This window comes from Mixophyes fleayi, chromosome 4 (genome assembly GCF_038048845.1).
Source record: "Mixophyes fleayi isolate aMixFle1 chromosome 4, aMixFle1.hap1, whole genome shotgun sequence".
NCBI classification, from domain to species: domain Eukaryota; kingdom Metazoa; phylum Chordata; class Amphibia; order Anura; family Limnodynastidae; genus Mixophyes; species Mixophyes fleayi.
The window spans coordinates 78,691,809-78,708,058 of NC_134405.1; the positions used below are offsets into that span (position 1 = coordinate 78,691,809).

Here is a 16,250-nt window from a genome sequence, read left to right on the forward strand (position 1 = left end):
GAGAGATCAAGGAGAATTAGGAGAGAGTAATGGCGTTCAGTCTTAGCAGTGATCAGATCATTAACAACCTTGGTCAGCGCAGTCTCTGTGGAGTGTTGAGAACGAAAGCCAGACTGAAGAGGATCCAACAGGTTGTTTGCGGAAAGAAAGCGTGTGAGGCGAGTGTAGGCAAGTCTCTCTAGAAGCTTGGAGGGGCAAGGGAGCTGAGAGATGGGACGGTAATTTGAGAGAGAGTTTGGGTCGGAGTTTTGTTTTTTTAGAATAGGAGTAATCACTGCATGCTTGTATAGTGATGGAAAGATGCCAGTAGAGAGTGAGAGATTACAGATTTGAGTTAGAGGTGAAATGAGCACAGAAGACAGGGATCTACCAATTTGCGAGGGAATAGGATCAAGAGGACAGGAGGTAGAGTAGGAAGATAAGAAGAGCGTAGAAATTTCCTCTTCATTTGTGGGGTCAAATGAAGAAAGGGTGTCAGAGGGTAGTGGGAAGGAAATGAGCTGATGGCTTGTTGAGGAAGAGGATACCATTTCTAGTCTGATCTTGTCAATCTTGTCCTTGAAGTAGGAAGCAAGATCCTGAGCACTGATAGTAGATGGAGGGTTCGGGGTGGGAGGATTGAGAAGATGATTAAATGTATTGAAAAGGCGTATGAAGCTTCTTCCCTTCTACACCCCTCTACAAATGGCTAATCTGTTTTAATTTAAGTGCCCAAGGAGTAGGGCGTTTTATACTGTGCTGATTATGACTGCATAAAGATTTTCATCTTTTTTACTTATTTTAACAGCTAGCAGTGTTTTTCTGTGCGAACAGAACTGAAGACTGATGTGGATCTCGGGCACCGCTTGCTGCACCTCTTTCTCCTGTCTCCTTCCAGTGATGTCACACTGGTATCTAGGGTGTAGGAGGGGGGCTTGTGGGCAAGGGGTGGGGGGATCCTCTGCTTACCATCAGTAAGTGTGTGACCAGGGATGTGGTATTGATGAGCAACTCCCTTCACATCACTCTGTCAACAGACCACACTCTGATTTCGAGTCCTACACTATGGAGTGGCACAGGACCTTTGGTGGCTGGTGTGATGATCAGGTTGGGGGCTACTATATCTGTAGCCCTGCACTAGGGGCAGACCTGGCTTAAAGGGGACCTATTGGAGAGCACCCTGTTTGAGCAGGGCCAGCATATTTCCAGCAGTTGGCACCTCCTCCTTGTGGGCTTTACCTCATACAGGAAAACTCGCCAGAACTGACACTCTTTGCCTCCTCATCAGAACCAGACTCCCCTCTCCTTTATTCCTATGGGAAAGATCTTTTCTCCCATTTTTTCAGCTCTGAAACTATTTCTTAGTGAAATTTTTGTGATTGTTGGGGTACTATTTCTGCACCAAATACTGTGACTAAGAATTCTGATATATTGTAGATTCAGTCACTGTAGGTTATTTTCTTATTGTGAGAGTGTTTAGGTCTTTAATTTGCATATTCCATCTCACTCCACTGGTCAATTTTATTCACTGGACTGTGCAGCTAGTCTCCCTGTTATCTCCTTATGATCATGTCAGATACGTGGAACTGTTCCAGACCTAATTCAGCTGGGGGAAAAATCTGGTATGTATTTTACTTTTTTCAAATGCCAAGCTAAATTGTCAAATGGATGGTTGGAGCCAGTTGCCAGATGTATTTTTTGCAAGGCTAAGGACTGCAAAGGTCTAGTGTAGATTAATTGCAGTTGGTGGAACTGACATGGGAGAAGTTGATAGCTCACTTTGTCGCAGAGTTGACAAGGCTTGCGGTGAGTCCTAAGGAAGTAAGTGATAATATTCATTCTTGATCCCTCTTCTCCAGAAGTGTTGACACAGGTTGCCAGAACCCATGTCACTGGTCCAGGCACCAACATTGGCTCGTCGTCTGGAAAAATCTGTTCAGGATTCGGTGCGATTGTCTTCAACTCAGAAGCTCCATGGCTCCACATTCTTTTTGTTTTATGGGAACTACAGATCTAAATTTTCCTCTTAGGAGGAAGGCAAGATTCCAGGACAACTGAATTTAGAGTACTAACCATTTGACAGGTCCTTAATAATCAGAACCCAGATAAACCAGTGGTTCCTGATATTTCTTTACTCAAGAGACAAAAGGCAATTTAGTTTGCTTTCTTCATACAATTGCCAGAAATGAAGCCTGGCTTAAACCTGACATTTTCTGTCTGGTTATTTGCAGGTTTCAAATTACCCACCTTCTCCATGATGACATTGGCAAATGGGAAATCTCAGCAAGAGTGGATGCACCTGTTGACTGCCTGTCCAAGTCTTCCACAATTCCTATTCCAAAATGCTGCATCCTTGAAGGACAGCAAGGATAGAATCTGGTAGGCCAAGATCAGAATTGTTGTCCTTGGTGGATGCAGGTTTTATTTAGTTCAGGGGCCCTTTTTCTCCACATTGCTTCCAAGAGATGGGACCCGGAAGTTGGCTCTAGTTCCTGGTTTTCTCAGGAGTGATTGTTCCAGTCCTGAAGTCCAAGGGTTTAGGTTTTCAATCAAACCTATTTCTTGTGCAAAAACCAGACTTGAAATTTCACCATTCTTGAACCTGAAATACGTAAACACTTGTCTGCGGATGGACAGGTTCAAGATGGATTCTTTAAGATCTGTTATGAATTTCATAGAGCAAGACAAATTTCTGGCCTCTATGGACATAAAAGATGATATCTTCATGTTTCAATGTGGATGGGGAATCGGGCCCTCCTTACATTTGCCATAGCAGATCTCCACTTTCAGTTTGTACCAATGGTATGCACCAAAATGATGGCTGTAATGGCCGCACTCGTGAGATCAAAAGGGTAACACTGTTAACCTACTTGAATGACCACCTGATAAAAGCAGGATCTGCATCTTTTCTTTCGACCTATCTTTGGGATTGAAGCGGAGACACTGGAATTCCATAGCTGGGGAGAATTCGAACCTCATGCCTGCCCAACACATATGAAACTCGTGATATATTTGAAAGTTTCTATCATGTCTCCCCTTTCCCTTCTCTGCTCCAAACTATAAATATTTTAGTCTTTCCGGGTAAGTTTTGTGGTGTAGCCCATGCACCATTTTAGTTGCCCTTCTTTGTACTGCCTTTAATGTATTTATATCCTATTGGAGATATGGCCTCCAGAACTGAACACGATATTCTAAATGAGACCGTACCAATGACCTATACAGTGGAATTATTACTTCTTTCTGCTACTTATTCTTCCGATGCAACCTAGCATCTGATTTGCCTTTCTCATTGGTTTGTTACATTGCTTACCTGCCTTTAAGTCACCTGACATAGTGACTGCTAGATCTTTCATTCTCAGTAGTTCCCATTTTAGTGTCGTTAATATTATATTTAGCTTTTGGGTTTTTGAGACCCAAGTGCATGATTTTGCATTTTTTTGCATACTTTCCCTTCAATACCACTTGCCAAGTCACCAGTAAAGATAATGAAAACCACTCGTCCAAGTACAGATCCCTGTGGTACTCCACTGGTTGGTAACCATTTCTTTCTGTGAATTAAATACGTGTCTGTTGAAGCCATGATCCTTGGGGTCTATCTGAGGAGGTCATACAGACCATTATTAAAGCCAGAAAGCCAGTGTCTGCAAAAAATGACCACCGTGTGAGGAAAGCGTACATTTTATGCAGCGAAGGGATGGGTTACGCACTTCTTCGTTTAACTTGGGACGTCTTTTGTCCTCACAGGATTTTGACATTGGCTTTGCGCTTGCTCCCCTTAAAGTCCAAGTTTCAGACATATTTAAAAAGAAATTGGCCCTTGTTCCTGATATTCAGACATTCTTACAGGGTGTTCCGCACATCCAGCTGCCTTATGTTCTGTTGTATACATCTAAAAAAAACATTTCCAGAATTCCCACATATCTCACACAAGACACTGCAAAAACCTTAATTCATGCACTTATCATCTCCCGCATTGACTATTGCAATTCCCTCCTTACTGGTCTTCCCCAAAACAGGCTCAAACCCCTACAATCTATTTTGCACGCAGCGACAAAATTGATTTTCCTTGCAAATCGTTATTCCTCTGCTGAATCACTCTGTATGTCTCTACACTGGTTGCCTATTCTCTACAGAATCCAATATAAAATAATTTTACTAACCGACAAGGCTATCAACAAAGCTGCACCAACATACATCTCTTCTCTTGTCTCAAAATATCTCCCAACTCGGCAACTCTGTTCTGCACAAGATCTGCGTCTCTCATCCACCCTCATTACATTCTCCCATTCCCGGTTACAGGACTTTTTTCAGGCTGCACCCACTCTATGGAATTCTCTCCCTCGCATAATAAGACTCTCCTCTGGTCTACAAACTTTCAAGCGTTCTCTGAAAACCTTCCTCTTCAGGTAAGCTTATAATATTCCTCAACCGCCCTCTTAACCTCACTACATTACCCTATTACCATCCGTTACACAATTTCACACAAGACAACCACCCCCTGACCAACATTGTTGTGTGACAGGGTCATTTAGCTTATGAGTCACTTTTACCTTTGCAATCTGGCTGGACCAAAATGCAAAATGTCATGACTTAACCTCATGTATCAAACTCCCATTGTCCCATAGATTGTAAGCTTGCGAGCAGGGCCTTCTCACCTCTTTGTCTATTTTACCCAGTATGTTTATTAGTTTACTGTGTTTGTCCCCAATTGTAAAGCGCTACGGAATATGTTGGCGCTATATAAATAAATAAATGATGATGATAGCTACTTGTGACTTTATCTTTCTTTTTTCGGCACTACAGAAGCCGCTTTGAGTGAATGGAATATGTTAATTTCATATTCCATACTCTGAAAGTGATTTTTCTCCTGCCTATATCCTCAAGAAGTAGAGCATCTGAATTGGCTGCTCTATCTTGCAATTCACCCTTCCCTACTTTTCATGAGGACTGTCTTTTATACCAAACCATCCTTCCAACCCAAAGTGGTGTCAAAATTTCACCTGAACCAAGACATGGTTATCTCTGCTCTAGGATGGAGTTTGTTCTCCGGAGGTGAAGAGTCTAGACCAGTGATGGGCAAACTTTTTCAGGAGCGGGCCAAAAAAAAAAAGAAAAACTTTAGGCGGGCCAATATAATTTATTAAAAAAACTCAAATATCGAAATATATAATACAAATTTTTTGAATGGAGGGTGTTATATAGCAGTGTTACCTCTATAAGTGCAGCGATCGTACAGACACAGCACTTATTTCAGCAGGTTGTTGCAGATCAGTCTTTCTGGTGAGCCACTAACTGACAACACAGCAGCCAATCGAAATCCGCCTTAGTATATGGCCCAGCCCATCTTTTCTCACATGACTTTCAGCCATTAGGGGGCGGGCAGGTGTTTGAGTGATTGACATACGAAGTGTCTTTTTAGGAGGAGGATGAAGTGTAATGGAGGAAATAGCTGGGAAGGCATAAAAAAGAAGGTTCTGACACACAGTGTCGGCCCTAATAATTTTAGGCATATTTTAATGAAATTTTTTAAAATATTGGCGGGCCGGATAGAACCTCTAAGTGGGCCGGATCTGGCCCGCGGGCCGTAGTTTGCCCATCACTGGTCTAGAGGAGCTATGTCAATAGAACTTAATCCTTTTTGGTTCTTTGACACAGAATAGATGCTAACCAGTGACAAAACAAACCATTGCCAGATGAATTAGGGCTACAATTCTACAGGCTTGTATGACTGCTGGGAAGCCAGTCCCTGAGAATATCACTGCTCATTCTTCCATATAGGTCAGTGCTTACTGTGTGTAACAGCCTGGAACTTCCGCCCAGCAGTTGTCGGGCGGCAACCTGGTCCTCCGTTCATATTTTCAAAATTTTACGGGTTTAATGTATTTCTAGTCAAAGAAGATGGTAGTATACCTCATAGTGGAAGAAAGAGAAAAGAGGATTTTTATCTTACGTTAAATTCATTTCTCTGATTCCATTTGGGGAAACTTCTTTCACACCCCTTCCACACTGTCTTAAGGTTGAGTGGGTTTTTTTGGGGGGTGTTTTTTCTCTTTCATCCAGTCTGGGGGACACTACTTACCATGGGTTGTGGAGGGAGCTTGGGGAATTGGCACCTAACCAGTTAACTTTTAGTACTGCCGATAGACCCCTCCCCTCTACAATTTCCCTGCCTTTTCCTCTTCCTGTCAGTTTTTTTTAGGTGCCCATGGAGTTGGGCAGTGTTTTAGTACTGTAGGTAATTTTTAACTTTTTTATTTTATTCTTTTAACTTTTTTTTACAGGTGGCAGAGCTGGAGTGTGTTCTAATATAGAGAACACACTCACAGCAGGGCAGCGCAGGCACTACCCTGTCAGATGAGAGCCAGCGGCTCTCATTGACAGGGACAGGAGGAGATTGAAGAAATTGGTGCCTGAATTAGGAGTGACAAGCGGTCTCACGGACCGCTGTCACTCCTGGAGCCTCCCCGATAACCGGCGCTGCCACTGCAGGCATAGAGCGCCGGTTATCGGATACTGCATTGGCCATCTTGGATTCGGAGGAGAGGAGAAGGGGGCTATACCAGGATCCCCCCCTCATACATAGGAGGGGGCATCTGGTATTATTACCGGCTGCGGAGACCTCCCCTGGAGGTCTCCACTACTCTGCCACATAAAACTTTTAATTTTTTATTCAGAGACAGAATCGCTGCAGAGGCAGCATTACTGAAGGGGGGGAGCTAACACATAGAGCTACCCCTCCTTCCAGAGAGAGAGATGGTTTATCCCAGTCTTCTAGCGCCAAGGAGAAGCCCGGGAAGAGAGAACAGATCTGAGGGAGCCGGCACCAGGATACTGCTGTTGGACTTCTCCCCTGTTTGGCCTCTGGGCTAAGTATCAGATTTATTTAAACACATATTCTGTATTGCTGTGTACAAGTGGGCTAGTAGGAGTTATATTATAGTTCTCCTACTTGCTTAAGTATTATTTTGTGTTTAAAATTTTACAAGTACAACTTTTATATCTAGATTAGTTGATTACTTGTAGTTTACACTTTTCTCTCCACACATTTATATCTCTCTCTCTACTCAGCTAGATTTAACAATTTAAGTCTGTGTGTTTGGTGTGCCTTCCTTTTATTAAGAAATGTCAGATAAGGGAAAGGGCCCTATTGCAAAATATTTTACATGTTCGAAATGTAATGTAAAATTACCCTGTGGGCAGACGGACCCGTTGGCGCTCTGCTCTGTCTGCAAGGCTGGGGTCCCCCCTGCGCAAGCCCAGCATATTTCAGCCCCACTGACGGAGGAACCGGCCTGGGTGACCTCCCTGTCACAGTCGGTTTCCTCTTTAGCACAGATGGTTTTTCAATCTAATCAATTGCTATCTTCCTTGGCTAATAATACTAGTACTCAGTTGGGCCTCCCTGTTACCACAGGTTTTATTGAAACGTCTATACCAGGACCTTCCTCTTCTCATACAGACCAAGCCCCTGTTCCCACAGAACCGGCATGGTCTGCAGCATTTATAAAGGGTTTGGATAAACTAAACCAGTTACTTGAATCCCCAAACATTCCGCCTGCTAAAAGAAGGAGGCCTAGATCTGATAATACCTTTATGGTCCTTTCAGACTCTGAGGAGTTTTCAGAGGAAGAGGGGGAAATTAATTCTGATCCTGACCAGGTTCAACCTTTGGAACAGGAAGAAAGCTCTAAAAGCCAATTTATTAATGATATGGTTTTAGCAGTGAGACAAGCGTTGGACCTCCCAGAACCGGAGGATACTACTCCCTAGAGACAGAAGTCTATTTAAGAAGGCCAAAAGAAAGGCTATCCGTTTTCCCTCTTCCGTAGAGCTTAAGGATATTGCAGAAGGAGCCTGGAAACAGCCTGATAAGAGGTTCTCTGTTCCCAAAAGGTTCTCTTCCCTGTATCCATTGCAGGAGGAAGATGTGGTTCACTGGGAGAGTATTTCAAAAGTGGATATTCCAATAGCCCGATTGGCCAAGCACACTTTACTTCCAGCTCCAGGTTCTGCATCTCTGCACGATGTCAATGACCGCAGATTGGAATCCCAGCTAAAATCTATATTTGCGGCTGCGGGTTCTTCCTTTAGGCCCACATTTGCTTCAGCTTGGGTGGCTAGAGCCATGGAAGCATGGGCAGACCAGCTGGCAGAGGCGTTGCAGGACTCTGATTTACTCTCCCTGGCTTTGCATTTGAAGGAGGCATCGGGGTACCTTTATGAGGCGGCCCAGAACTCAGCAGCTGTATCCTCTTCTATTCAGGCTGCATCTATTTCAACAAGAAGAACGTCATGGCTGAAATACTGGGAAGGAGATGCGGAATCAAAAAAAAGTCTGTGGAAACCATTCCTTTTTCAGCAGCAGGTTTTTTCGGCCCGGAATTGGATACCCTGATCTCACAGGCAACGGGGGGCTAAAGCACTTCCTTGCCGGTATTCCCTAGCAGGATCTGAAACCCCCGGGTCAGCTCCTTTCATCAGCCCTTTCGGCGGACCTCCTTACCTAGAGGACAGTCCTTTAGAGGCAGACAGCCAAATTCTCGAGGCTCCTCTGCCAGGGGGAGATCCTCGGTTGCAGCTAGGCGCCAGGCCTCCAAGACCCAGGAGAAGCCTGCGTCCTGACGACCACTCTGTTCTCCTGGAGGGGGCACCAGTGGGGGGACGTCTGTCTTTGTTTCAGGAACAGTGGGCAGCGTCCTCCCAAGATCCTTGGATTCGGGGTATTATATCAGAGGGGTACAGGATAGACCTGCTGGGCCCGGTCCCACATCGTTTCTTCCTAACTCCGCTACCCCGAGATCCATCAAGAAGGCAGGCAATACAGGATTGGGTCGCCTCTCTTCTTTCTCAGAGTTATCTGCAGGGTCCCAGATTACCAGAAAGGACAGGGGTTTTATTCATACCTGTTTCTGGTCAAGAAGCGGGACGGCTCCTTTCGTCCCATCCTAAACTTAAAGGGTCTCAATGTGCACTTAAGGGTGGACAAATTTCGGATGGAATCCCTAAGGTCGGTGATAAACGGCTTAGAGAAGGATCAGTTTATGGCATCTATAGACATAAGACGCATACCTCCTCATTCCCATTTGGATCCACCTTCAGTCTCTCCTAAGATTCTCGGTGGGATCCTTCCACTATCAGTTTCGGGCCCTCCCCATCGGCCTCTCAACAGCGCCGAGGGTTTTCACGAAGATCATGTCAGTTATGGCAGCATGTCTTCACCTTCAGGGAGTTTAGGTCGTGCCTTATTTGGACGACCTGCTCATCAAATCCTCCACAGAGAATTGCTTACGTCATCGCTTATCCCTCACCTTGCGGTTCTCGAGGGCCATGGATGGCTAATAAATTTAAAGAAATCCCAGATGGTTCCGTGTCAACGCATGGTTTTCCTAGGGCTTATTATGGACACCAGCCAGCAAAGGGTGTTCCTACCTGTCGGGAAGATCAGTTCAATTCAGAGTATAACAACTCATGTCTTGTCTTCGCCCAACCCCTCAATGCACTTGTGCATGCGGCTGCTGGGAAAGATGGTGGCCTCCTTCGAGACCATCCCCTTCGGTCGAGCCCATTTTCGTTGTTTTCAGTGGGATCTATTGACTAAATGGTCAGGATCCCACCTACGTTTGGATCTCCAGAGGATCTCTCTATCTCCAAGGGTGAGAGAATCGCTTCAGTGGTGGCTGATTCAGGATCACATGACAGTGGGCAGGTCCTTCGCTCCATGGGCATGGATCATAGCCACGACGGTAATTCTGCACCTCCGGCTCCAGGGACTTTGGTCGGTTCAGGAATCAGCCCTATCAATAAACGTGCTGGAGTTGAAGGCTATTCTTTTGCCCCTCCGGGGGGCCCAGTCCCTCCTTCAGGGCCACCCGGTCAGAGTTCAGTCCGACAATGCCACGGCCGTGGCATATGTCAACAGGCAAAAAGGAACCAGGAGTGCAGCGGCAATGAATATTGCAGCTCAAATTTTGGTTTGGGCAGAACAATTTGTTCCAGCAATATCGGCAGTTTTCATTCCAGGAATAAAGAATTGGGAGGCCGACCACCTAAGCCGACACCAGATGATGCCGGGGGAGTGGTCACTCCATCTGAAAGTGTTCCAGTCTCTGGTTCAGAGGTGGGGTCTTCCGGACATAGATCTCATGGCCTCCAGACACAACAGAAAGGTTTGCAGGTTTTGCGCAAGGGCAAGAGACCCCCTTAGCGGTGGCAGTGGACGTTATGACAATGTCATGGGTGTTCAGGTTGGGATACCGGTTTCCTCCGATTCCCATGCTTCCTCGCGTACTCAGACGAGTAAGGCAGGGCGGTCTGCCAGTAATTCTAATAGCTCCCTCATGGCCGCGCCGAGTCTCGAGACAACCTTCTTCTGCAAGGTCTCTTCCGTCACCAGAATTTACCTCGGCTCAGTTTAACGGCATGGCTGTTGAAGCCAGCCTCTGGAGGGCTAGAGGTTTTTCCTCCAGCGTAGTGAATACTATGATGCGAGCCAGAAAGCCAGTTTCAGCTCGCATCTATCACCGGATTTGGAGAGCCTACATCAGATGGTGCGAAAATAAGACATGTCACTCATCCTCTTTTCGCCTCCCTCGCTTGTTGGCTTTCCTTCAGGATGGCCTGGAAGCAGGGCTTCGGTTAGGTTCTTTAAAAGTTCAGGTTTCGGCTCTGTCAGTATTTTTTCACCTGAAATTAGCGGATTTACCAGATATTCAGCCTCCCTATGTTCCGCCCACAGCACCATGGGATCTCAACCTGGTACTGGATATGCTTAAGGGGCCTCCTTTTGAGCCATTGGTTGTGGCAGATTTGAAGTGGTTGACCTGGAAGGTCCTCTTCCTTTTGGCTATTGCATCTGCACGTAGGGTTTCGGAATTAGGAGCTCTGTCTTGTCGTTAACCATATCTGGTTTTCCACGAGGACAGAGCGGTGTTAAGAACCCTCCCTTCCTTCGTTCCAAAAGAAGTTTTGGCTTTCCATGTGAACCAGGAAATTGTAGTTCCGGTCTTCATATCTACTTCTCATTCGGATCAACAGTCTATGGAAAAGTTAGATGTGGTTAGGGCTCTCCGCATTTATGTCAAGAGAACTTCTCAGATTAGACGTACTGATTCTCTGTTTGTTCTTTATGATGCTAGTAAGAGAGGCTGGCCAGCCTCAAAGCAGTACATTGCAAGATGGATTACGGCAACCATTAAGCAAGCTTACATAAAGGCTAACCGTCCTGTGCCGGAGAGACTTACGGCCCATTCCACCAGATCGGTAAGGGCGTCGTGGGCAGCGAGAAATGGGGCTTCTGCAGACCAGCTTTGCAGGGCAGCCACCTGGTCCTCTGTCCACACCTTTACAAGATTTTATCAGTTTAATGTTTTTGCATAAGCTGATGCAGATTTCGCTCGTAGTGCTTTACGAGCGGGATTTTCAGAGTACTCCCACCCTTAGGGGGCTGCTTTAGAACGTCCCCATGGTAAGCAGTGTCCCCCAGACTGGATGAAAGAGAAAAGAGGATTTATGTACTTATGTTAAATCCGTTTCTCTGATTCCGTCTGGGGGACACTGCGATCCCTCCCTTCTGCTTTTCTTCTGTGTGCTTTTGGTTGCTTGTCCTTTTCTCCTTGGGGCTTCTTAATTAACTAACTAATTAATTAACTGACAGGAAGAGGAAGAGGCAGGGGGATTGTAGAGGGGAGGGGTCTGTCGGCAGTACTAAAAGTTAACTAGTTAGGTGCCAACTCCCCAAGCTCCCCTCCACAACCCATGGTAAGCAGTGTCCCCCAGACGGAATCAGAGAAACGGATTTAACGTAAGTACATAAATCCTTTTTTTTTTTCTTTTTTTTTTTTTTTAAAAACAGCATCATTCTTGTTTGTTTGGTTCTTTGTACTAACAAAGTCCCAAAGGATAGGACACAAACACATTAGCCATTGGTAGAGGGGCATAGAAGGGAAGGAGATTCAGATTCAAACAGTTTTCACAGAATCAAATGAAGTGCCTACTCCAGCAAAAGCCTTCTATACCCCAAGGTAGCAGTATTCAACAAATGGAATCAGAGAAATTGATTTAGCAGAAATATAAAATTCCTATTTTTGTTTTCTTGCAACTGAAATGTAATGATTTTGTTCTGTCTTTATAGTGTGTTAAACAGTGAAAGCTTGGGCAGCAGTGCGAACCTCCTCGCCAAAGTCAGGTAATCTGTAGAAGTTGAGACATAGATTTTTGCCTTACAAATAGAAAGAAGAAATTACTTTGTTAAAGGCACACTAGTATATAATCATTTCTGTGCCTAAATTGAGCTGCTGCAAAAGGGAGACTGCAATCCTCTTTTTGACAAAATAAAAACCAAAACATTTCAGTGCTAAAAAATTCTCATCTGTTCCAATGCATATTGAAAAAATCTAGTCTCTTAAACAGCAATAAGTAAAAAATAAATCCTATTTAATCAAGAACATATAAAATCACCACTTAAACAAGTTAAGACCAAAGTTATAAAGGAATAGGAACCCTGTAAGCTAGTATATAATATTCATCATAGATAAAACTTGTTGCATAGAATATCTAAAATATATATATTGTGCAAAATTATATATGATTTAAAATATATATATATAATTTTTTTTTATTTATTTTTTCATATAATTACAATTTATCATATTAATGAGTGAAAAGTGGGCTGTTTTTAGTGAATGCCACGCAACATGTAGTGTAGTCACTTTATTTTATTGCTACTGGTTTGGTGTTCCTAATTTTTTTTTTTCAAATAGTTTTATTTTGAGGTCTTAAGAGTAAGGAATGACTTAAGAAGACTGTCACGAACACACAGCCTGTCTCAGATACAGCAATCTGAACAGCTGTCCGTGACTGGCGTCACTTTAATCACTTGGCATTGAATACACCTTTTCTGCCACCATAAAGGATTTACTATGGTCCTTTGGCAAACCATACTTGGTGCACTTACGTTCATCAAAAACACTTATTAATGTTTCACACTTAAATCACATACAGCTGTAGCATCAGCCTCCCTGGGCTTCGTAAATTCCCAAGGAGTATACGCTAGATTACATTTTTTTAATCCAAAAAATGTTTCCAAGACTTGTTCCCAAAAAAGTTAACAAGACATACAATGAGTTGCACAAATAAGTTTCATAAATATAGTAGGAAATAAAACCAGAGTCACTACTTACTAGATAAGACTTGTCGTATGTGAGGTAACATATTTGAGAAATATGAGACATTTCAGTCTTGATAGTTTTGGTCAATTGCACAGGTCACTTAGGTAAGTCAGCAAAGCAGACTTTGTGAGGTTACATAAATATTCACATTGTTATTTTCTGTTGAATTCATGTATGACAATCAGTCATTAGTTATACTACATATTCGTCATAAAGACTAATTTCCCAAGAAAGCGCTGCAGAAAAACCTAAATGGAATTATCAGGTTGATTTAAGGTCAATTAAAATACATTTTTATATCTTTATTTCTAATAGATTACAGTGTACAATTGTAGAGTTCTACTAACAAAAACATCTTCAGATTTTATAGAATAATTCTCATTTGTTTGCTTTACACAAGGTATTGGATTTAAAGAACAAAAATAAGATGTAGAAGTACTGTCCTAAACAGTTCAGACCATACACTTCAGTAAGCTCCTTCTCTCCTGTAGGTACATTGTCCCTACAGACCGCTGTCTGCCACGTTTCCGAGCCATTTGGGATCCTAAGAAAGAGGACTGCTTTATGGTGGGCAGCATGGAGTGGCCTCGGCAGATTGAGGTTTTCTACGCGAATGGAGAAAAAGTTCATACTTTAAAGGATACTGATAACCTTCTTTCTCTGTGCTCAATCAATGCCATTCATCCCGCTAGGGACCTGGTAGCGGGAGGAAATGCCAGTGGGAGGCTGCATGTATTTTACAAATAAACATACAAAGAAATGCAGTTCACTGTTGTGTACCATTATAAACAAATAAGGTTTTGGGTTTTTTCAAAACTCCTATTGAAATGTAAACACAGAATGGTGATCTGTGGATTTCAGGTATCTACACACACCTTACCATTTTAATGTAAGTTCTTGGGACCAGGGCTGTGAAGTCTGTATGCTGGACCTTTGACTTGGACTCCTATTTTACCACTGTCCGACTCCTTCAGAAATGGCAAATATGTATGTATTTACTTGAGCAAAAAGTCTGAACATAAAAATGCTGTGGGATAATGTACAATACTGTTCCTCAGTGCACACTTAGTATTTTTATAAATCTATAAAGAATTTGTCCTCTGGAAGAGAATACTCTCCATCAGATCTTCCTAGCTGTTGTGCTTGTCTTTGTTTTATTTATTTTTCTCGGCTTTCTCCTCCTGCTCTTTTTGTGTTTTTATTTTGTATCAGGACTCAGCATATTTTTTCCTGACTCCAATCAAAATTGATACTGACTCTACAGCCTTGCATGGAACTGTTGGTTTTGTGCAAAATTATAGTAACTGTATAGACCATTCCAACTCTTTTATAACTTATTTTAAATAATAAACCAGCTGCAATTCTTACCACCTCTTCGCCTCTTTCTTGCAAGAACTGTTTTTGTTTTATCTGCTGTATTTTTAACTTTGTTGAAGCATTTGTCTTGTATGTTTGTCATACAGTGCTATATAAATATAAATCTTGTAATAAAATTATGAGAGCATAAAATAGCCTTACCTATCCAGAAACGGAGACCAATTAGCCTAAATGAATGCACTGGAATGATCTATACCACCAATTTTGTCACTGCTGAGTGGAAGTATATTATACTGCCTGGTTTCTGTAGTTTGTTGTGATCTTAGTACATTGTCTGGATGTATTCTATTTTCTCTCTGTTTTCTATATAATTAGAACATTTTCTCTTCCTGTTATGGGACACTACTACAGTGGGGTATAGAGGTTGGTGCAGGATCTGGCAGGTATGGGTTGGCAATTGCACAGATTGAGATATCCCTCGCCATATAGCCCCTCACTAAATTTTCTTGGACACTCGAACACAAGGCTGCCTATTGCAGCCTCCTTAAATAAATGGTTTTACCTTTTTTATTTTACTTTTAGATTTTTGTGCTGCAGCTTTCACTGCGGGATTGAGTTTTTCTGTATCAGAGGTAAAGATGGAGTCCCGTCCATCATCTCATCTCTCTTCTGTCCCCCTGTTTGGTATGCCTCCAGAGGAGATACCTACTCATGAGTATTGTCTACAATGACGAGGGTCCCAATTTAGCTAGTGCCAGTTTCAAGATGGGGGCTACGCCCAGGAAGCCGCAGGCAGAGTACTAGCGCTGCACTTCTCCCTGAAAAAGATGATGGCGAATGCACTCCCGTGTTTACGTGACTTCCTTACAATTAAGAACTGAAGCACTTCAGGTGGCACCCTCCATCCTCTATGGACAGAGGCACATTTGGGGAGCAGTCCTTTGGATTGGGTGCCATCTTTGAACTGGACCTGGGGGATGGGCATACCCCAGTTTGTATACAAAACAAAAAGACAGTTGTCAACATGAAGTATTAGTTCATATTTTGATCAAAACATTTAAGCCTGCATGTCAGCAGCTGTTCATGAAGCCTATTTAAGGCTCATTTGGGTGTGACGTACAAGCCAGCTCTTGCTTGTTGCAAGCCTCTATACCTGGGGGGTGAGTGCCTCTGATTTTTACTGCATTTTAATGGTATTTGAAGCACATAGGTCAGTGTAGGACCTGCATATAATGAGGTGCCTTTGACACGGGGGGAGCAGGCTTAAATGTTTTGATCACAATATGAACTAATACTTCATGTTTTCATTTTGCTAGATGCACACATATGCTGTGCTAAGGATAAGTGCTGACAACTGTCTTTTTGTTTTGTATACATGGGCATTTATATTAGCATGCAGCTGGTACCATATATAACATGGAATATACTTAGCACAGGCTTATTTTTCTTTGGTTTTGTCTCAATATATACCCCAGTTTGTGGCACCTACTTGCCAGAAGGAGCAGGATCGAGAGTGATGGCTCCTCCTGAAGGTCTGGCAGTTGCACTTCTCTGAGTGTTAACAGAAGATAAGTGGCTGGATGCTATCAGCATGGCATGTCAAGGTGGGATGGGGGGGTTGCCAGCAAAGCGGCAAGGAGCCGTCAGGCTCTGCAAAATGGTTTTCCCCACTGTTGCCAGAGAGACCCACTTGATAGTAGATGTCAAAAGGTGGAGGCAGAATTATAGATTTTTTTAGCAATGGGCATTAACCACAACAGATGAGTGGGTACTCTATGATGCAAGGTT

The 16,250-nt window shown here is 43.3% G+C and overlaps 1 protein-coding gene across 3 annotated transcripts in view; it reads left to right on the forward strand.

The window, feature by feature from the left end:
* Positions 1-14,515, forward strand: part of WDR76 (WD repeat domain 76) — a 59,101-nt gene extending 44,586 nt beyond the window's left edge. For 2 of the 3 annotated variants that reach the window (XM_075207508.1, XM_075207509.1), the window contains 2 exons: positions 12,110-12,163; positions 13,637-14,515. In XM_075207508.1, the coding sequence (XP_075063609.1) occupies positions 12,110-12,163; positions 13,637-13,892 (310 nt within the window). In that variant the 3' untranslated portion in view covers positions 13,893-14,515. Of the gene's footprint in view, positions 1-4,278; positions 4,386-12,109; positions 12,164-13,636 lie in introns of those variants that run through there. The other variant, XR_012691225.1, reaches the window with a different exon arrangement.
* Positions 14,516-16,250: the final 1,735 nt, after the last annotated feature.